Source organism: Trachinotus anak, unplaced genomic scaffold (assembly GCF_046630095.1).
Source record: "Trachinotus anak isolate AG129_WGS33_773 ecotype Australia unplaced genomic scaffold, CSIRO_AGI_Tana_v1 ptg000023l, whole genome shotgun sequence".
Classification (NCBI taxonomy): domain Eukaryota; kingdom Metazoa; phylum Chordata; class Actinopteri; order Carangiformes; family Carangidae; genus Trachinotus; species Trachinotus anak.
The window spans coordinates 8029838-8053304 of NW_027273874.1; the positions used below are offsets into that span (position 1 = coordinate 8029838).

Below are 23467 nucleotides of genomic sequence, written 5' to 3' on the forward strand. Positions count from 1 at the left end.
ATACAGTGCAGGAGATCTTTAACAACACACGCACACAGTCTTTAACAACAATATGACAGACCTGTTCTAAAAGCTCCTGAAGACAAGCTTTTGGTGCTTAATCTCTCATAGGAAAATGATCTAAAATTTATTAATTTGGTTATTATAGTATTCAAATATTATTATTGATGCATTGACACATATGCAGATTTTTAAAGTCACAGCTGGTCGATTGGGAGCTAATTTTTACAGCTTCATATATTGTTCACTGTTTAAGCATCTTTTTTATAAATATATTTGTATTTTTTATTTATTATTTAAATCTGAAAATGTAAATGCATTTTCCCCACACTACATTTAGTACATGCACTGTAGCTCATGTCAGTACATGAAAATGAGGAGTATGGATCCACCAGAGACTTCCAGAGCATTTTAAAAATTCCATTCTTATGTATAAGTTGATAAAAACCCTTTGGAAATGTCAAAAATATGTCGTTCTATTGAGGTAAAATTAATTTCTAATCAATAGCGAAATTATTTAAGATCTTATCTCATCTTGTGTTGACTCTTAACCTGCCAATCACAAGGTCCCAGAAAGTTTAAGCCTTGTTCAATTTACAGTCATAACATACAGAAAAGCAGCATGTCCTCATACTGGACAAGCTACTTTGAAATGCAGACAATCAATCAAATGCAAAGTCATGTAAAAGATTATTTTTACAGTTTCATATCACAACTGGGCCTTATTTATCTATAGAATATATAACACCCTCTGTCCTTACACATTCAAATAGTAGTAAAAACTCCCTTATCGAACTTGATTGTTTGTCGGTTGTGTTTCAGCTACTCATCAGTGAAGGAGAACCATAATAATAATCTTTGAAATAAAGCTGAGAAAAGGTTTTCCATTCTAGAAGGAGACAAATAAGCAGACACACCACAGTCATTTTAGCAAACAAACCGCTAACAGGAGAAAATAAAACCTGTACAGTGTATTTATAATTGCGCAGAACTAGGTGCACAATGCTAGGAGAACGTGGACCAGGCAGGTGAGGATGAGGTTAGCAGTGGAGGAGGAGGAGATGGAGTCACTGATGGTGTTGACTGTAGGGAGAGACGGAACAGGTCAGCCATTAAAATGCTACAACAAGGTTGTTAAACAACATTTACGAAGATTTCACCAATAAAGGCCCAGTCACACCAGCGACTGGCACAGAGAGGTTGTTTGTTAAATATTTGGTGCTAGAAGCTAGGGACAAAAGTTTATTCAAAATATGTATTTATACCATCGACGTCTGTAAACCTGGAGCAGTTTATACTCTGAAACAGGAGATTATTGTTTGATCATTGGTGCAATGCCACTGTTAGGGTACAATCACCTCCAGCCCTCCATTCCCTCACATTTGTCACTGTCAGGGCGGATTCCTATAGCTTAATACTCAGCTCTTAATTCCTTAATTGTTACTCAGTATTCATTGTAAATACTTTACTGTAAGATACTGTATATACTCCCAGCTGTTCAGTTTGTATATGTAGCTGTTAGTGAGCGTACCAGATGCCAGAAACATCATGGGGTTGTGTGGGGTTCTGGAGGTCCCACTCCCGCCAGAATCAGACCTTATTGTAACTAAAGTTTCAGTCCTCATCCAGTGCCAGAGTTTTTTTTTTTTAAATCTCATTTTCTATGGTAGCTATTGGCATGATTGTTGATCATGATCATGATGGGTGATTGGGCAATGGGTTAGGCTAATTAAATATTGGTTAAGATTTGGTTGAAAAGGGCTGAAAAATGATGGTATGTGATGTGACACAAATTGTAGTGCATCCGTTGACCCCTCGCCCCACGCCCATCAACACATGGAGAAATCCAAGGCTTGACAGGCCTTCTTTGCCTAGTTCTGGTTGCTAAGCTATAATTAGACTGTTACTGTTCGGAAGGGGGTGTAGGTAATGGTCAAGATCGTGCTAAAAAATCCCAAATAGAAACATCCTCAGACTCACAAGGCAAAGCTCTCACATCATGGGTACATGAGGTGGAAGGGGAGGGAGGCTGTGTTGCTGCCTGACAGTGTGCTAACATAAAAAAACAACTCAGGAAAAACAGACTAGAGGAGGCTGGCGTTACCTGAGGAGGAGAGCGAGGGTGGGTGTTCATCATCTGACCATGGTTGTAAGTGGGAAAAATTTTCAGGTATGAATAGGTTGTAATCACTGCCATATAATGAATAATTGCCATAATCCATTTCATCATCATTATCTCCCCTTGACAGAGTAAGTGTGGCAGCTACATGGAAAAGAAGACAGACAGAAGAATTAAGTTGTTAAACTGCAACAACAAATAGCACATTTTGACAGATTTTGTTACATTTAGACAGAGCCAGCCCTGTTGCTTTCCCCCGTTTCCATTTTTTATGCTAAACTAATATAAGTGACTAATGGCTGTGGCTTCATATTTATCATAAAGACAATAGAGTGATTTCAATCTTCTCAGCTAAGTTCCGGCAAGAGAGAAAGCAGTGAGTTAGTCAATTAGACCATTTTTTTCACAGACTCACCAAGAGCCCACATCAGCAGGTAAACCTTCGTTATTTTCATCATCATCACTTCCTGTCTTCTTATTCTTCTTCTCCAAATGTCAGATAAAAAACTCAGACCACCAAAGTTTCTCCAATTGACAGAAGGCTGCCACTGTGCTTCTGCTGTCTGGCACCTAACACCCAGTGCACTGAGACAGGAACCAACTAACCACATCAGCAGACTTGTTCACAGGCTGTCGCCATTGTCTGCTCACTGTACTCACTGTAGACCTACTCCTGACTGTAGCCAGGAAGTCGGAGGACAAATGTACAGGTTTGGAACAAGTATCGAGAAAGATAATGTAGTTCATCTGAATACGTCAGATTGGAATGGGGAGTGTGGATCTAGTTTTAAAGACTTTCCAACTTTTAGATCATGTCAATTTGGGAAAATTATATGAAACCCCTTTAATAATGTCAAAAAAACACTGTACTATGAAGATAAAATAGGTTTCTACTCAACATCATTGATAATCTAAGATCTTATCTCATGTTGAATCTAAATTCTTAATCTGCTAATCACAAATTCCCAGAACCGTTTGATCAACTCTTTCATTCGTCTAATGGATTAATCCACTAATCGTTTCAGATTCAGTGCCCCACATTGCTGGAGCTAGTGTTCTGATGCTGGAGCATTTGTTTTTACAGAGTGGCTTCACTTCCTGCTTTTTATCAGAAGCTCATTTAGAGATAAAGAGTGGCATCATCTGCAAACAGAAACATTGCAATGAATAATATAAAACAAGCCTTTTCATTAAATAGATTCAGTTTGAATTACTGTTTATTTAGACAGTTTAAAAAAATGCCATCAAGACAAGCATGCTATAAAACGGTCTTTAATATGCTAACATGCACAAAACAAAGAGAACATAGACAAGGCAAGGGGGGTTGAAGTTAGCTGCAGAGGAGGAGGTGGGGTCGCCGGTGGTGTTGACTGTAGATAGAGAGAAAGAACAGGTCGACCATTAAAATTAAACAACATGGGAGTTAAGCAAAATTCACAGCATATTGATTTATCTACTTGCAGGGCTTGTTGCCAACCTTTTTCTTCAATTCTCACTTTCTATGCCAACTTTGGCATTACCATATAACCATGTTCACATTCAGTGATTGTGCCAAATAACCTGAGGTACGGTTAAGGATAGGCAAGTAAAACACCAGGTCAAGGTTAGGGAAAGATACAGTTGTAGTTAGGGTTAATAAAAAGGCAAGCATTAATTCCTGGTCTGTGAGGTATGAATTCCAGTCCATCCATCACTCTAAACTCTACACACTTGCACAATCCACATCACTACATTGGCACATTGGTTAAAAGAAGTGGTCAAAGTTATGTGGTTTTATTAATTGTATTTTCTTTGGCGCAACCACCAGTCCTGTTTTCTCCCACATTTTGTTGGTATCATTGTAAATAGAATAAATACACTGCTCACTCGTATTCCCTACTGTGTCTCTTTCCATTATCTTGATTGTTGTTTTACTGGCCATGCTTACCCTAGTCCACCTTCGAGACATAACAGTTGAGGTTGCTGGAGTGTAAACTCCCCTCAGATCTGGGACAGAGATGCTAGCACGCAGCTTCGCTCTTACAATTTTGGTTTCATAGGACTTAAAAAAAAGACACAATCCTCAAAACTCTTTGCCTCAACATGTGGAGACATCCAAAGCTTGGCAGGCCCGCTGTGGTTGCTAAGCTATGACTGGACAATAACTGCGCATGGGATAGTTTCAGCCAGGCTAATGGTCAGTTGATTGATTTATTGTTACAGGCTGTGTAAAATTTGTATTTTATATATAAGATAAAACCTGAACCCCTTGCATTAAGAGAAAAGCAGGCTGGTTAAAGCTTCATAAAGAAAAGAACTAAAAAAACAAAGACCAATGAAAGTTGAGGTTACCTGGGGAGAAGGAAGAGGTCTGGTCGTTTTCATCTAATTCACCACTGCCATATGGTGAAGAATTTTCCTCATCCATTTCAGCATCATCATCAACATATCCCCTTGATAAAATGAGTGTGGCAGCTACATGGAAAGAAATACAGAAAAAAGAATTCAAATTTGTTTTTGCTTGTGACGTCAGTCCTAGACATGAAAAAACACTCAATTTTTCGCAAGATAAACTGATGATAGTGACAAGCCAGAGAAATAATAATATGATAATAATGATTCTGTGCAGCCAAACTGTTCATATCCATGATCAGTAGCAAATAATTATGTTATTTATTATATTTAAAAGCTATTATGTTTGGGAATGAAGACTCCAGCTGACCCATGAATGGAAGCACACTTTGAGTGTAATGAGTGTGAGGTAACCACAGCTATGTTTGACCTTCCTATGCACAGTACTGTTAGATATTTTTAAAAAGTTGGTTTTGTGACCTGGCGATTTCGACCAGTGGTTCAGCTGCTGACAGAACTACTAAGTGTCTGAGGTTTCCTGTACGACAGCAAATCAGAAACTGCTATTTTCTGTGGCTATGTTGTGTGTGATGTGAGGTGTGATATGTGCACTTTTTAAAGACTGTGTTGAAAACCCTGAATCGCACTGGACAGTTCAGACAGCATGCATACAGATGGGAAGTTGCTCACAACAAGAGTAAGATTAGATCAAGACATGCTGCTTGCATGTGCAAAACCTAGGTTAGGTTTTGGTCCGTGAGTGGAAGTTGCCACATTTGGATGAAGAGGAAGAAGAAAAGATGAGTTGTTAGCTTTGATGCACATTTCTGTCACTACAGTGTAAGTGTTCTGACTCCTCTGCAGCTTCTCTTTCCCAGTGATGAGTTACCTTTAAAATGCTTTCTGTGCTGTTTGGAAATTAATTGAAGTGAATGACCCAAAGAGTTTTAAAATATGTCAAACTGTTCTTCATTCATGTTAAAGCAAATAGAAATAATGCTGTAATGATAAAGAGACCACAACAAGAGAAAAAAAACAATTCATGCTCAAATGTTCATCTTGATTGTATTTGGCTTTGGCTAATATTCAGATAAAGAGCACAAGTTTGAGTGACTTGACTAAAACCCACATTGTAGTGTGGTAGAGACACACTCTGTGAGGATGCCATTTCAAACCAAACACAGTAAACCACAGATACATTCACTCACCAAGAACCCACATCAGCAGGTAAACCTTCATCATCGCCATCACCTCTTCCCCTCTCTTCTTCTCCAAATGTCCGATGAAAGAATAACCAGGAGTGCCAGAGTTTCTCCAGCTGACTGAAGGCTGCCACTGTGTTTCTGCCATCACCTCACATCTGTGTTTGCGCATATATTCATGTTACATGACAGGAACTAGCTAACCACAGCAGGAGACATCATCACACATGCTGTCTCAGCTAATAATGCTACAGTGCCAGGTGCAGTTATAGGCACTAAAAGTAAAATGAGGAAATTTTCGAAAATAATCGCATAACTATTTTTGTATTAATCAACGGACTTCATACAAAAGATGCTGCATTGATGGGGATGATGATTGATAAGATTCTGAAAATCAAAAGTGGCAAAAGCATTGCATATAACACTTTAGTTCTAAAGCACAGTGCAGCCGAATGACAAAACTTAGTGCTGTGAAGCATCTGCAAAATCTTTAAGGACACTGTAAATCATCTACTGTACAACAAAGTATATGTTTAACTAATTTCCAGTTTCTCATTTTCATATGTATCAACACACTCAAGCTTTCTCTGGTAAATGTGAAAGGCAACCATGATGAAACTGCTCTACAAGGTTTCATGTCACTTTCAGGCCACTCTGTGTTTCCTCTGTCATATTTGTGCAGTTGTGGCAGTTTCGAGTGTCAGTTAGACATTTATCCTTAATATCTCTATGATTGGCCCAAAGACATGAATTAAGGTTCCATTGCTGAGGATGTTTTTAATCATATCATAATCATCACTTCCAATTACATGGGATAATTTCCTTTGGAGACGTGCACCACTGCAAATTGCTGCCACCGATACCTCTGAATACATTTAGGACCTTTTACATTTGAAAATCATAAACATAACAAAGGAACACAAAAAGAAAGAAAAAACAGACAAAGCAATAACAATCTGCAAGATTAATTATTGTTCACATCATCTTGGCAATAATTTATTCCAAAAGGAAAGACTGCAAAATGAAGACAAGTGTTCACCATCAGGTGGCAGTGTTAATACTCAACAGGCTGACCCAAGAGCTGCACTGCCTCAGGGTTCATTGAGGTTGGCCCATGCCACAATGTCATGATGACAGCACAGCTTGTATTATGAAGAGGCTGGTTGTGTGAACAGTGACATCAAAGGGGCGGCAAATTATTCAACAAGACAGTGGAAGTTTCCTTTTCGGTGGTGCAAAAATGCAGGAAGTCAGCACAGTGAGCTCAGGTGAATAAACAGGAACTCACATCTACCTTCTTTACCACTTGATCTGAACGCACCACAGGTGAACACCAGAGCTTAACAGCAAATAATTACTTTTTTCAGGTGAAAATTGACAAAATTAAAGAAAAGAAATATGTTAACAAAATTCACACAACTTACATTAAAACAATGAAACGCACACTGGTACAAGAGCAAATATGATAAACCCAGTTCTGATATTTGCATAAGATCTTAATTTCATTTTTGCATCTCTATGTAATATATATATATATATATATATTGCACTGAAATCTCTTTGTTGGTTGAAGTAAGGCTTTGTAGTTACTCTTTAAGGGTGTTTGTGTTTGTGCATATAAAGACACAACAGGAAAACAAATTCATTTTCACCAATAAGGTTTCAGCTGTAGCAGTAAGAAAAAATAGATTAAAACAGGCCTCTGCCTGTAGATGCACAATAACACAACAGGATGGAAAAACACACATCCAGTTTTGTTTGGTGTGTGTGAAATCAAACCATTACAATATATGTGTTTTAATTTTTGAAACACATTCTCCAGTTGCACATATTTGGAGAAACAAAAAGCAAATGGTTTGAAAAACAAAAAATAGGTATTACGTTGAGCAGGTAAAATGTGTCTCTAAATGAAAATAAAAATTTTCATCACTTGATGGTTGTGCTGGTATTAATGTAGTAAAACACATTTGGGCTTTAAGTCATCTTGTCTTTTGAAATATTAATATTTTGAATGACATCTTTTGAATTGAATGTACTGACCTTTAGCCCAAGCAGCTAGCTAGTAGCTGGGTAGGTGGCCTAAAGTCAATTTAGTGGTTTTTTGAAACCTAAATTAATGTAAAATCACATTAAAGTGAGACTAACTGATCCCATAATTTTCATTTGTGGCCACAGTGGCTGCAGTTACATAGTCCCACTTTTGTTTTTAATTTTTTTTAAGTTTTATTTTTATGCTAGTGTTATGCATCAAGTTTCCCTTCCCAAGTGGGAAGTTGATTTAAAAAGGCTGGAATAAGGTCCTCTGCCTTTTGAAATAAAATGGTTAAAAAAACAATTATTTCCTTTTCATATTGAGAAATAAGTAAGATTTCAAAAAAGGTATAGAAAACTATTTGCACTGATCCCACAAATATATAGAAAACTGAAAATTATTTATCTTCAAAATAATCTCATTTTCATTGAGATATATCATATCATCCATATTCACATGGGGAAAACATCAAAATGTTCAAGTGCTGCCAGGTACATATATAAACATACAAATCTATGCATCAAAGCAATATAATTTACTCACCCCTGTTGTATATCTCCTTAAGGAATAACATAATTTGTCTTGCATGTTTTGTGCTTGTACATTTCAGACTTTTACAAGCCCTCAGTCTTTTGCTGGTGGCCACTTACAAGATCCTTTGATATGTTTTCAGCAATGCCTTGCTGACGCGTACATCGATGGCAAGTTCTCATACAGCTAGAGAAGCAGTTAAAACCATCAACACCGTTACTCCTCAGCAGAACAGTCCAGTGCAATGCTGTGCTCCTGGGCAATGGCGGCTAGCTCCTTGAGGAACTCAGCGTACAGGACGATGGCGAACACTCGGCTCTTGGCCTGGGGGGGAATCGGAGGGCAGGGTGGCAAGACGCTAAGAGGAGGCAAAGCCAGAGCGTTCCTCACAGAGCCATTAGGAAGAGATGGGTCCAGGATGATGTCGCTGTGCTGGGACTCGAGACTCTCTGAGGAACATGACAAAATGTGATTGTAAAGGTAAATCATTCTGCTTCAAACAAAGTGCTTGATCATCAGTGTCCGACATTCCCTCCATCTACAACTCTCCAATGATGGATTTCAGATGACTGCCTCAGTCTTTTCTAACAGGCGTCCATTGATTGCAGAAATTCATGATGTTGAGTGGCTGTCAAAAACTGTATGCTGTTATCCCCATTGTTCCATTAATTGTGTCTTGCCTCTTACTGATCTTCTCATCTGACACTTGGCAAAAAAGCACATCAACACATTCTCATGATAAACATATTAAAACTGCTGCTGTGATGTTTTCCCTGCAGAGGGAATGCTGGTTCAGGCACTAAAACCTTCAGCTGCATAGGCTTGATATCATGTCTGTGTGTGTTGATGTGTGTGTTTATTAACCTCTAAACTTGCTGTCCTGGTCTTTAGCCAACAAGAACCTCCAGGCCTGAGTGACCAGAGCTGGATAGTCTGGTCTGGCAGCTATGTAGCGCTCAATCTGAGCGTGGACTGACACCAACACCTACAGAGACATACACGGGAATAAAAGTATACACAACATTATCTTTGAAACAATGAAATGAAATTTAAAAAACAACTCAGATATATATGACATGTGGTTGGATGTTACCTGATACAATGTGCGTACGTTGGGCTGGTCGTGTGTTGTGTCCGTGCTAAGCAGGAAGGATCTCAGCAGAGGTTGTGGGTATGACGCCAGCTGGGCCAGGATGCCAGTCACCAGCAGGTTTACAGCAATGGAGTTTTCCAGAAGGTTCTCAAGCCGGGACAACAGGACGCTTATGAAGGGACCTGGGACACCATAGGAAACTACAGGTTATTGTGTGTGTGTTCAAGAGAGAAAGTACTAACCAATGCTTGATATGCACCTCATTCATATGTGATCAAAAACACACCTGTAAACGGAACTCCATGTCTACTGTTGCCTTTCTTACTGCTCCTCGTTTCATCTCCTTCCTCTTCCTCGTCCTCCTCTTCCATCGCCTCCTCTTCTGCTTCCTCCTCTCCGTTATCCCCTGAAGAGCTAAAAACTAATTCTTCGCCAAATCCCTCTTCTTCCTCTTCCAGTTTTTGCCTCAGTGCTCGGACCCGCTTCCTAAATGTGCCGATGTCATCTGTGATGTCGTCAAAGTCTGGCTCCACCCCAAAAGACAGCATGAGTTCACGGTATTGGGACAGGAAGTCACTGTTATTAGTGACTTTGTTACCAGACAGACTTTGAGACTTGGCATTGGTTGCAGAAACCAAAGGGTCAGATTCATAATGGCCATTGGATAAAGTGCTTGTCACTAAACACGGAGTGGGATGTTGTGTGTTGTGGTGTACATGCTGTTGGTGTGCTGTGTTTTTTTGATTGATAACAGTTGTGAAGTTGCTCAGGTTACAGCTTTTATTAAATAACTGGCCGTCATCATCAGCACCATCACATTTGTTGATGATGTGATTCTTTTCGTTCAACCCATTGGTGAAAACTTGTTGTCCCTTCAGCTGTCCTTGTACATCTATGATGTTTTTTTCATCTTCTTCTTCCTCCTTCCTTCTTCCTGTCTCCTTCCCACAATCTTCACTCCTTCTTCTTTCCTCCATCCCGCCATCCTCACTCCTCCTTGTCGACATAATACTGTTAACTGTTTCCATTACCGTCCTGCCTGTTGTCGTTAACATTGTTGTTATCGTTCTCGTCGTCACTCCCGTTGACACTCGCTGACCATTTGCGATGCTTCCACGTGCCCTTCGATTTGCTGCCATGATTCGCTCCAAAATGGCCGCCTTTGTGTCTTTCTGGGCGACTAGATCATAGACCAGAACATCGTCCTGAAACTCAGATTCTTCTACATAGGAGCCATGCACCAACTTGATCGCACTGCGCCGCATTTCCTGGATGTGTTGAGGAGGTATAGGAGTAGGTGCTGTCACACCGCCATTTGCTATCCCCGTGTTTATCAACGCTGATGAAGAGGGATCCTCATCTGCAAAAATGTCATCCCACTCCAACTCCAGGGCAGAACTGGCTCTCCCTGCTTGGTTGCCCGTGGAGACGGTATCTGAGGAGGAGGGGGTAGGGGAGAGGGCCAAAGGTGGAGGAGTAATGACTAAAGAGCACATGGAGTCACTCTTGACTCGCTGCACAATTTCTTCCTCATCTTCTATATCGTCCCCTGGTGTGTCAGATCGGTACTCTTCAGATGAAGGGCTGATCCCGTCATACGGGGCTGACCAGAGCCGACATGCCCTGCAGATAAACAAAACTCAGAACTTAAGATGTTGGACATATACCATAATATTTTACTAAGTTATTCCCCAAAATGAGAAGTAAGGATCACTTGCATGTCATTCAACTTTTACTGTTAATCTCTTGCTTTTCAACCATGCTAGCAGCATGGACATGTCTATCTGTCAGTCAATCAGTCTGCGTCTTTGCTACAGACCGAAATATCTCAACAACTATTGCATGGATTGCAGAGAAATTTGCCACAGATATCCATGTTTATCACAGGACGAATCCCATTGCTGTTGGTCATCACCTGACTTTTCCTCTAGTGCCACCATTTTGGGATTTTAGTGAAATATCACATCTATAGAACAGATTGCCATTAAATTTAGCATCAATTACGTGATCCCCTGACTTTTCATGTAGCGCTATCACCAGGTCAAATCCTGAGCTTCAACTGTACTTAGTGTTTTGTGAAAATGATAGCATACCACATGCTATTTGAAACTAAGATAGCAAACATAGTTAACATATATTTAGCATTCTGCTGATGTTAGTATTTAGAGCCAAGGACCACACAGGACAGCCTCATAGAGATGCTAGCTAACTTTAAATAGCCCTTAGTGAACAGAATAATACAGTAAGTGCACTTATGTTAATCCTCCCTTAAAAATGTAATACCACAGGTTGCCCAGCAGATGTCACTAAACGCATCAGTCCACTTCCTGGCAGTGACTCAGAAAGTTTTGTTTCCATTGTCACTCCGATGAGTTGTTGACCCCTTTACGAAGCTGTTCCTTGGGTATTTAGGGTGAAACTAGTGCGTAAAATATTATCCTAATGATAAAATGACCCACCTATCAATCAGTTTTTAAGTCCACTTTTCCTGTCCCTGCACCACATAGGGTGAGATCCAGATTGTACAAAGCACTGATTTCTTTATTGACCATAATCCTGGACCAGATTTATCCATAGTCCATTGATTTCACCGTAGAGGAAACAGAAGTCACACTAACCTGTGGGAGGTGGAGATGGCCTGACGGGCGTCCCAAAGGTAGTGGAGGTAGTTTACATCCATCAGAAAGTCTGACCCTCGACAGTAACCAACACTGTCTGATACTGACAGCTCTAACAAACACAAAGAATTTACATTAGTATATACACATGTGAAAGTGTATATGTACTTGTTCATGTAGGTTGTGCTGACCTGCTCCTTTGGGCCAGTGGATGTGCTCAGAGTGTGAGTGTGTGTTTGTGTTGTGGGGGTACACGGGGCACCAGGAGGGCATGAGGAGCAGGAAGGAGGCAGCACTGGAGGAGTAACAGTCTCTCTGCTTTAAGGAGGAACGCTGCTTCCTGTTCAGGTGGCTGCAGGGAATCAGATACCTGAGCACACAAAGACACAGCCTGCTCAGTCCCAGCATGCATCACTGCAATGGCGTTACAGCAGGAAGAGAAGATTTGAAATTACTACTTTCTGTGAAAAGACACTGTTGTTTCTAAGTCTTATATTTTGGATATTAACCAAATTATGGTCTGTTTCATAAAACAGCTTCAATCTACATGTTCTGCTCCTTTTGGTGTAAATATAAATGTCCTGTGTCCTGAGAGATGTGGCAGAACGGAAAGAGTCACAGGTGAAACTAAGTCTAGGATTTAGTACAGTATATGCATCTGAAACCAACTTGAGCATTTGATTTTTAAGCCTGTCAGACTGACCTGAACACCAGCTGCAGCATGACGTCTTCACAGAACAGACCAATCAGAGTCCTGAACAGAGCCAGCGACACCGTACCCAACTGACAGACACACGAAAGATCAACGGTCATCTCACTTATTCAGATAAAGACTCATCAATTTGCAGATTGTGGTTCAGTGTGTGTTACCTGAAAAGGTGTGTTGACCCTGCTGACCAGCGTGTCCAGGATGTGCACGTTGTCGTGGGTGTGCAGCAGGATGAAGGACAGGAAGGTTTGGAGGAGGGCGGGCTCTGAGATGGAGCGCAGGAACAGGTCCAGGTACGCTGTTGTGGTCATCACCTCCTCCACTGTCAGCTACACACACAGAAAAATGGTTGTGTGTGAATGTAAGTGATTGTGTGAGATATAACTGCTGATATCCATCAGAAGATATATTTGTGGTTTTAAGAACTGAAAACTCTCTCTGCTCTCTGGAGCTCTAGTAACAACAGACTGTTTTCTGAGTGATCCAATAAAAATATCCCGTAAAAAGCAGATTTCAGGTAAACACTCAGAGAATCCAAATCCTGCAACGTTGGATGGTGGGTCCAGGTGGGCGGGGCTTGGGGCGTGGCTGAGAGCAGTGACTGCTTTGTTGTGACATCACAAAGTTCCAGAAGTCCTGACGGCTGGTTTTAAGGCTCAGTGTCTGAATACAGGCTGTGTGCATTTCTCTGTGGACTGAGGCTTTGATACTTTCACAGTATTAATATAGTTATCAGGAAACACAGTGGCTAAAAGTGATGCTACCTTGTGCAGAGCAGGAGCCAGCACAGGCACCAAGAAGCCGTTGTAGATGTAACTCAGCAACTGAGAGCGGATGGAGGGATGAGCAACCTGAGAGAGACAGATAAAGACAGACAATGAATGAATCCTTTTTGTAAAAAGCCTTTCTGTGTATATGTGTGTGTGTGTGTGTGTGCGTGTGTGTGTGTGTGTGTGTGTACATTACCTTGGTAACAGCACTGCAGAAGTCCAGTGAGTGCAGGAAGTGGACGAGAGCTGGAACCTGTTGACCCAAACATCAAGTCATCATTTAATCAAGTCATTCATTCATACACTCATTCACTTACAAATTCATAAACCACGTCACTTAACCAATATTTTATTTGTTTTATTGTATTAATAAATTTTTTTATCCATGCTAACAGCATAACTCAAGAAATGTCGGTTTCCTCTGACTTATCCTCCATCACACACACACACACACACACACACACACACACACACACACACACACACACAGGTAGGAAGCATCTCTCCTTCTCTATTTTTTTTTTACTTAATTAATTTGCAGACTCAGATTAATTAATTGATTGATTCATTGTTTCATCCTGTCCTAAACTCGCTGTGTGGTCGTCATGGTTACCTGCTGCCAGTCGGCTTGGTCCAAACAGTGCCAGTCCTCACTGTAAACCTGCAGCCTGGCCGGAAGAGACGAGTACAGGCCAGACAGACCCGTGGCCAGCACCTGTGAACACACACACACACACACACACACACACACACACACACACACACACACACACACACACACAGGTAAGCTATGCACAAATACATGAACACACACACATGCTTATGAAGAAATTAAATCCCAGTGCAGATTAGTGTGTTGTTTTTATGAAGAGCAGAGAACGAGGGCAGATATAAACAGAGGAGGGAAGAGAATTGTGTTTTTTCACTGATTGATTTATGACCTGAATCAGTAAAGTTCAACATTTTGGGAAACACTGTATCTTAAACAGCATCTTCGTCCCCGCAGCTCTAACATGAGACATGACAGTGATGTCAGTCTTCTCATCTAACTCTCTGCAAGGAAGCAAAGCTACGTCTCAGAGAACGAGGGCATTAGAGGGCAGGAAAGGTCGCAAAAACAAAAGAGGAGACAGGAAAGAAAAGCTGGATGGGAGGAGAAGAAAAAGGGAACATAAAGAGGAAAGAGGAAGAAAAGAGGGAGAAAGGAAGAGAACAAAGGAGGAAAAGAAAGTAGCAACATTGTTTATGTCAACATAAACAACAACAGCGGCGGCGGGAGCGGTCAAACAGCTGCAGTCTCAAGTCTCGTTAACAATCAGGCAGCCGTCCAATCACGTGCAGACATGCTAATCCCTCCCCGTGTACGAGCCAATCTCACACTGATTTACTAATCTGCTCTCTCCCTAAAGATTGAGGTCAGAGTGTGGTCACATGGGCTTAAATCTGACACACACACACACACACACACACACACACACATACAGGTGGCAAATGCTCAAGTGTCTTTGCTCGCCCTTTCACACAAACACAGACAGTAGAAGCAGAAACTGGCAGTGATGGAGCCAACATGGCCGACACAGGGAGCGTAGACGCCTGTAAACAAACTGCTTCCCGACCTTCAGAAACATTAGTATATATAGGTGTATATTTATTGTATATATAGGTGTCTCATTAATGACATCCCTATCAGCCCCAGCTGCACTTTGCATTTAATTCTAATTAACTTTCCTCTTTTAGCGTCATCTGTCGTTTTCTGGTCCCTCTTCCCCCTTTTCCTCCTCACCTCATTTTTACCTCGACCACCACTATATATTTCTCCCTCTACCTCCCTTTCTCTCTCTCTTTCTTCTGTAACACACTCTAACAGCCCCTGTGTAGCAGTACGAGCTCATTAGTTTATTACATAACTGTGATAATGAGATTACAATGCGGAGGGGAGATGAATGGAGAAAAGGACTCATCCACTGAGCTCAAAAAACTACAGACTCCAGTCATTTAAACAGTAAAAATATCAGTAAAAGCCTCAAGTCGCTCGTTCTTAAAATACATTTTTATTATTTAAAATGAAAGTTTGGTTTTTCGAAATTTAAATTGTTTTTCCCACTTCCACACTCAGAAAAATGCATGAATGTATGTTTCTAATTTCTCTGCATGCAGTTGGAAGATACATAGAGATTAACCTAGTTTAGCTCAGTCAATGGGGGTCTATAAACCAGCAGCTCTGCTTGGGAAACATACCTTTGAATTCTGCACTGACGTATGACTGGTTGAAATAAACTGTGCGATATAACTCACAGCCTTTAGATCACATTAAAACTCTGCTCCCCTTCCTGTCGACATGCCACATCAGCAAAAACTGCAGCTATCAGTCTGAAGAATCTTACGATCTTTTGTTGAATTTATGAAACAGGTTAAGAAGAAAATATAACCTGCAATATTCCTGGTTCTTGCAAAGATTTTACGTCAGTAGCACAATGTTAACCTCATGAACTGCTACAAACTCAGAGCAAAAGCAACAGTTAGACATGTATGGTTGTGAAACAGGTCATATGTGTGTGTGTGTGTGTGTGTGTGTGTGTGTGTGTGTGTGTGTGTGTGTGTGTGTGTGTGCACTCACAGGACAGAAGTATGTGTTCTCTCCGATGTGATGGGCGACTCGAGGCTCAGAGGCCGACAGAGACATGATGAGCAGCAGAGCGTCTCTGGCCTGCTGGCCGACCGAACCCTGTCTGAGACAGAGAGCGTTAATCAAGTTTTTTTGTTTACTAATGTCTTGTTAGTGTGTGTGTGTGTGTGTGTGTGTGCATATGTATCTAATTTTTGTGCATGCATGTGTGTTTCTAAAGTTGTATGTGTGTGTGTTTTTTGTGTGTATACTTCTGTTTGTATATGTGTGTTTGCACCTTGTCTGTGTCTGTTAGTGTACCCTACCTGTTTGTGTATATACCTATATATCCACCTGTATGTGGTCGTCCTTTGTATGTGTGTGTGTACACATCTCTTTATGTAAACGTACCTCTGTGTAAGTGTATACCTGTGTGTGTATACCTACGTGTGTGTATGTGCATCTCTGAGTATCCTGCAGCTACAACCTGTGTGTGCATCTGTGTGTGTATACCATGTAAGAGCCTGTGTGTTTGTATACCTGTGTGTGACTAGATTTCTTTGTATGTATATACCTGTGTGTGAATACCTACCTGTGTGTATGTGTATACCTGTGTGTGTGTATACCTACCTGTGTGTATGTGTATACCTGTGTGTGTGTATACCTACCTGTGTGTATATGGTATGAGCAGGGAGAAGAGGAGGAAGTTGGCGGCTCCCTGGTCCTCACTGGTGTGGAAGAACAGTTCCAGCACTGAGGGATCTTTGACGAGAGCCACACACAGCTGGTTCAACAGGAGGACCAGCTCCGCCTCCACCACACCACCGCTGTCTGGAGAGGGAACGCAGGTGATTAACCAAACAGGTAACTGATTAAACATCTTACTATCTACACCTGGAACATGTCAAACCACTTCTTAATTAAACCCTTAAGCCTATTAGATGTCATTAGACAGCTAAACCAGCTCCAGGACTTCCTGCCAATCTCACAATAACGACAAGACTTCGGTACTCACCAGTTCCTGCTCCTGCACACGAGGCCAGCAGCATCATGAGCGGCCGTAGAACGGGTTTATGGTGCAGCAGAGGCTGTTTGGCCTGAGACAGAAGCATCTGGTACATCCTGAGCTGCTCCAGCTTCATGTCCTCAGTAAACTGTCTCCTCAGGCTCCACAGAAACAGCCTCTCCATCACACCCTCCAGAACCACAAACTCCAGGATGGGACCCATCGCTCCTCCTGGAATCAGGGCATCAAACACCTCAAACCAAATACCATCCAACATTGTGGCAGGATGAAGCATTTTCTTTTTGTTCTCTAACCTTGCCCTGCCTCTTCCTCCATCAGCAGGAACAGCATGTGTTCCACGTAGTTCTGGACGGCGCTGGCTTCGTCAGCCGGGATAGGGCCGAGGCGTAACGCTCCTGAGCCGCTGCTAATGCTACTAGCATGACCAGAGAGGAAACTGAGCGTGCCGGTGCCGCTGCGACCCGGCTCGTGTTTCTCCAGGATCTTCACCACCTGCAGAAAGGGAGGTTGGACATAAATGAAATAAACATAAACTCTATATTTCCATTTTGTTTTCAACAGGGTTTTTTCTTATTTGCTTGAGGTTTGATTGCATCAAAATGAACCAACTCTTAATATTTGCATCACACTGGAAACGTGTAAAATATGGGACCTTTAAAAAAAGATCTGGTAGTTGTTCTTACTCATCTGTTGCAGCTGCTATATACTGAAATAAAGAAATTCTTTGAAATCAAATGAAATGAAGAGATTTATTTATTATTTATTAGTAATTTATAACTTATTCATGTCATTTTTGGTTTTACATCTTAATATCAATATTTATTATCATAAACAGAAGAAATTTCAATGTGAAATTTAACAAGCAATGAATACATGAATGCAATTCACTGTCTGGACTTGTGTTAACCTTTGACCTCTGCTGCTACACACAAGAAACACACACACATATACAAGCACACACAATACACTTCTACACACACAGACATAGAGTGTGTGTGGGTTTTCTTGGCGGGTGTAGAGAGAGGTTTGTTCTAAATGGACCTTGTGTTTAAGGGCCAAAGTCTGGGTCAGTAATGCACACACACACAAACACACACACACACACACACACACACACACACACACACACAATCACACACTGTGTCTGCCAACCATTATGAGGAAAATAGGACAGACTGAAGAGACTGAGACTGAGAGACAGAGGAGGTAAAAAACAACAGTACAGTGAGTTTTTCTGTCTGAGCAGTGATGATGATTGATTGATTGATTGATTGATTGATTGATTGATTGATTGATTGATTGATTGATTGATTGATTGATTGATGAACTCAGATAGAGATCGGGGAGGCCTAGAGGATGGTTAGTAGATGAGCTTGTTACCTGGGCCCAGTGGTTCTTGAACACGATCATGCAGGTCTCCGGGTCCACCCCTCTCAACGTGAGAGACTTCTTCCGGTTGCCCCCGACAACCACAGAGGCCATCATTTTGATTGGCTGTCAGGTGGCTATAGCATGTTCCAGCTCAGCGTGTGAGGGGGCAGTTGTGGGATGGTGGCTGCCTGGTGTGAGGACAGGGGGCATTAGCTGACTCGCTCAGCCCAGGATCAGGCTCCTTCCCTGGGCTCTGCAGGCAGCTGCTGGCCTGCGGGAGGTGGACGGAGTAGACGCTGAGTTCAGGGGTAATGTTCAGGTATTTGCAAACATGGCCGACTTCCAGGAGCCAGTACTTTTGCATGTTTCAGTGCACATGTGACCACACACTACCCTACCTAAGTGTCTACCTGTTGGCCAAAGCTTTCAACTTTAATTTCATTCCACTACAACATGAAAATCAACCTGCAGAGAGAAGATAATCCATCACAGCGAACGTTATTTTTAGCCACACTAGCTCTGAGCGCGGCAGCATCAGTTGGTCCACCACTTTGGGTCAGACTGAAATATCTCACAATCTCCTAACTTCTCATCTAACCCCATCATCTGATCCAGATTTATTTTTCCAATCGGTTGAGTTTATGACTAAATACTTAAAATCCAATCACTTTCACTCCACGTGAGATCACTTGGACACTAAACGATCAGCGTCCTGCAGAGGAATGTTCCTGAGCCTGTTGTGTATTTGAAAGGTCCGCTGAGTTTATTTCTGACGCACAACTTTCAAGTGAACAACATATTAATCCGCAGCAGCAGGTCAGTGAACAGACCTTTCACTGCAGCGGAGGATCAGTACAGAACCAGAGCTGTTTTCTCCTGCTCTCTCTCTCTGTCCAAAAACTGACAACAGCCGAGGCCGGAACAGGAAGTAAGGGTCGGCGGCAGCAACCAGCAAACAGGAAAAGTGGTCCAAACGTGTCCAAGTCCCACCCTGGGCGTTCCAGGACATTCCATGAATTCCCAGGGAGCTCTCCAAGAAACCCCCCACCCCCCCTGTCAGGCAATACAGTATACCCACCTCTGTGCTGCTGCTGAGACGACATGGACGAGCGAGCCTGCTGCCTGCTGTCCTGAGAAAGAGAGAGAGACATGAGTGAAAGAGTCTCTGGCTCACACACAAACACACACAGTTTACAAATCCATCCTTCACCATCTGGGCCTCTAATCTGAGTGTGTGTGTGTGTGTATGTGTGTGTGTGTGTGTGTGTGTGTGTGTGTGTGTGTGTGTGTGTGTGTGTGTGTGTGTGTAGGACAAACACTTGGATTTTGATTCAATTTCCTGTTTGGATCAAAAAAAAAGAGAGAGAGATGTAATCTGAGATGAGACAGTGATGTTTAATCCCAAAGCACCGCCATGACTGTGTGTGTGTGTGTGTGTGTGTGTGTGTGTGTGTGTCCTTGTTAGACTCAGACAGTCACATGCCATCACACAAACCAGGAATTAAACACACACACAGATAGAGCGGAGGTGTTCAGCTGCTTTATAATTCTCTTCACATTTTCAGACATTTAGCTGATTGAGATTTAAATGAAATGATGATGATGATGAAACACCTCGTTCAAGGACACCTCAGTAACACACAGACACACACACACACACACACACACTGACTGATACAAACCTGCAGCCTTTCTGTCCATATGAAGGACCTGAGCTATTTTCACTGTTTGCACAGGTGTTGCCTTCAAGACAAACTCTCTGACCACAGCTGCAGGGTTCTCACAGAAATCTGCAGGTTTGCAGTTTGTAGAGGTAAATGTCTTGTGTTCCAAAACAATATGAACTTTGTGCTGATCCTTGTCTTTTTCTCACATTTATAATCTGTATATTTGTAACTGCAGGGAAGTCAAAGTAACATGAGGTCAGTGACTGTAACTGAAAGAGGAAACAATGTCATTGATGAAGAATCTGTATTAAATGTGGAGCTGCAGCATCATGGCGGATACACCCTGAACAATAAGGTCATTACCAACCAGACATATTACATCAGCGCATCCCTACATGTTTTTACAGGTTCAGGCAACTAAACATACAGAAAATATTCACATTTGAGGATCAGAAAATTCACTTAAAACTTTGTTGTGGACAGAAACTATTTTGAAAACTCTACCTGCCGGTGCGTTCAATGACACTTTGACAGCACAAGAGGAGAGGAGATTCACAGTGTCTTTCTCTTTGTGACAGTTATTGACAGCGTTTGCACATGAATGCACCGTGAATTAGAAGCCAGCTCTGATCACACTTGAACGCACCACCATGTTGTGTGTTCTCAGTGTGTGTGTGTGTGTGTGTGTGTGTGTGTGTGTGTGTGCAGGTCAGAGAGGGTCACTGAACTGTGAGTGTGAGCGCATGTACGACACACCTTCTTAATACTTCTTACATCACACACACACACACTTCACTGGTGACCATCATTACTCAGCAAAACACACACACACCTGATACAGAAAATACCAAGTCAATAGAATAAAGAGTAGATTACAGAGAAATACAGCACACAAACAATACACACAAATAAACAGGAATAATTTAGCTCTATCATTCTATTCTTTTTTATTCTGCTCTACTTTGTTGGTGTCTATGTGTCTAAAAATAAGTTGTTTCTATGTTTTCCATTTCTTACTCTGCATTTCCCTCCTTTTTGTTTCTGTTATACACATATCTAATTAACATTTTCTCCTTCATGTTCTATTCGGTTCTTTTCTACTCTGTTCTACTCCTGTTATACTGATTTGTGCTGATTTGTTCTGGTTGTTGTGATTATTATTCTTTCATGTCCTTAACTGACTCTGAATAATATTCTCTGCCTTTAAATCTCAGGTATATGTGAATACATTTATCATCTTACCTGAGATGATTTCTCACAGTCTCTGGCTGACCTGCAGACGGATCTTACCTCAGAGATAAACCACCGTCTCTCTCTCTAACTGTTGCTCCTTCTTCCCAAAACAAAACCAAAGTGGCTCCAAACTCTGTTAGAGAACCATAAAAACTGAAACAAATCCCGAGGTTTCTTGTTGTAAAGCGAGGACTGTTTGAGTCCGGGACACCGACCCGTTTCTCACCGTGGCTCCGATTCTGAGGCTCTAAGCCGCTCAGCTGTCAATCACTGCTGCTGGCTGCTAGGTAACCTCATAGCCCCGCCCACATGCGCACTAAACCACGCCCCTAAGAGAAAGACAGGGTACACAGTGTATTGTAGTAGTATAATCTAACTATAACCTCATACTGTAAATGTATTTGTACATATTCCTAGTGTACTGTGATGTTTTTTCACAACAAACAAAAAAGAAAGAAAGAAAGAAAGAAAGAAAGAAAGAAAAGATCTATCTTTCTATGTGGTTGTCAACAAATGGGGGATGAGTCTCTATAATGTCAGTGTTGTGATAATGTAAACAGATTTTTGCCCCAGAAATAAATATGATAAATAACAGTACACACACACACACACTGTGGCCCCCTGCTGTGTGATGCTGTTAACCAGGCTGCATTAATCACCGTGGAAACGCAGGTGAACAGCTGGTGGTACAGGTCATCTGGATCACAGCCACCCGACCATCCTCATCCTCACCATCTGTTTTAAAAAGTGACCTCATTTGATGTTAAATGTTTTAATAAGGATAAATTATGATAAATCATAAACAGTAGTTGGTTGAAACCAAACCACAAATAAAACTGAGGAGGTGAAGAGACTTTTTTTTACAGTGTGGACACAAAATCAGATTCAGATTCAGGCTGGATTCAGCGTCAGAGCTGTTCCTGGAGGTGGGTGGTGGTGTTCTGTGCTGCTCCTGTTTGGGTAGAGCTGTCAGTGCTGCACTCCAGAGGCAAAACGCTGAAACTACAACTGGCTGGTGACTCATTTCAATCCCCCTGTGGTCAGAAAAGTGTTTCGATTGTTGGTTCCTCACTTTGATCTTCTGATCACGGTTTTACAAAATGTTGTTTCCATATTTAGACGCACAAGTAGAGCAGAAAAAATGTTACAAATCATAAATAAAAAAACAAACATATATACTAGTAAATAATAATAATAAATTAATTGAATAAAATAATAATCACAGCTACTAACTCCCTTTTGTGTCTTTTTCACTGAAAGGCTGTGTGTGCTTGTGAATAGCTGAAAATGTGAAATGAATTAAAAAAAAACATTATCATCAGTGCCAACAACGGCTGCTAGTCCAGACCTGTTAATAACTGTTTACATTCCTACCTGTTCCACCTCGCAGTGTTTTCAACACTGTCACTCTGAGTCACTCCCTCTCTGTCTGAAATCAGCACCTCTCTCTCTCTCTCTCTCTCTCTGTTGTGTTAGTCATGTAATAATTTTGCTGCTTTATTCTATTTTTATCTCATTGTCAACACATACACATAAACAGACCTCCCTTTGACACAATTTGCATGTTATTGTGGATATATTTAGCATTTATAGCCACGCTGTGACATGGCTATGTGATACCATGTCGGTCTGTCAGCTGATCCACTGCTTTGTTCCAGACAGAAATATCTCAGCTATTGGATAAACTGTCTTTTGGTACATTACTCTTGTTCTCAGAGAGTTATCCCATTGTAAATGCCAAGCATGGGGTTGAGTTTGCATCTCTCTGTGGTTGTTTTGTGTGTCTTTGTGGTCATTTTGCATCTTTTTCAGGCTGTTTTCTCTCTTATTTTGTGTGGTGTAATCATTATTTTGTATCTCTTGGTTGACTGGTTATGATTGTTTTGTGTCTCCTTGTGCTAATTTTGCATCTATTTCTTATCATTTCTCATCTTGTGGTCATTTTGCATCTCTCTGTGGTCGTTTTCTGTCTCTTTGACGTCTTTTTGGTGTTGTTTTGTGTCTCTGTGGTTGTTTTTTATCTCTTTTTGGTGTTGTTTTGTGTCTCTGTGGTTGTATTTTTATCTCTTTTTGGTGTTGTTTTGTGTCTCTGTGGTTGTTTTGTGTCTCTGTGGTCGTTTTTTATCTCTTTTTGGTGTTGTTTTGTGTCTCTGTGGTTG

At 41.3% G+C, this 23467-nt stretch overlaps 1 protein-coding gene and 1 long non-coding RNA gene across 4 annotated transcripts; both read right to left on the reverse strand.

Moving 5' to 3' along the window:
• Positions 1-3335: 3335 nt before the first annotated feature.
• Positions 3336-5975, reverse strand: LOC139607131 (uncharacterized). The gene is made up of 3 exons (XR_011684794.1): positions 5659-5975; positions 4451-4573; positions 3336-3489 (listed from the first exon to the last, which is right to left on the reverse strand). It is a non-coding gene; the product is annotated as an uncharacterized lncRNA (long non-coding RNA).
• Positions 5976-6604: 629 nt separating this feature from the next.
• LOC139607097 (FHF complex subunit HOOK-interacting protein 1A-like) lies at positions 6605-21553 on the reverse strand. Of its 3 annotated transcripts, none has more exons than XM_071459716.1 (18): positions 21366-21553; positions 19487-19538; positions 18418-18679; positions 17331-17529; positions 17026-17247; positions 16679-16841; positions 16023-16134; positions 14019-14120; positions 13602-13658; positions 13400-13486; positions 12797-12964; positions 12630-12709; positions 12118-12296; positions 11927-12038; positions 9595-10931; positions 9309-9490; positions 9080-9200; positions 6605-8664 (listed from the first exon to the last, which is right to left on the reverse strand). In XM_071459716.1, exons 3-18 carry the CDS (start codon positions 18520-18522, stop codon positions 8432-8434), a joined length of 3459 nt encoding a protein of 1152 aa, XP_071315817.1. In that variant the 5' UTR covers positions 18523-18679; positions 19487-19538; positions 21366-21553; the 3' UTR covers positions 6605-8431. The 3 variants fall into 3 exon arrangements, with proteins under 3 accessions (XP_071315817.1, XP_071315815.1, XP_071315816.1); XM_071459714.1 differs by having other exon boundaries at positions 21318-21553; XM_071459715.1 differs by lacking the exon at positions 21366-21553 and having other exon boundaries at positions 19487-19625.
• Between the last annotated feature and the right edge of the window lie 1914 nt (positions 21554-23467).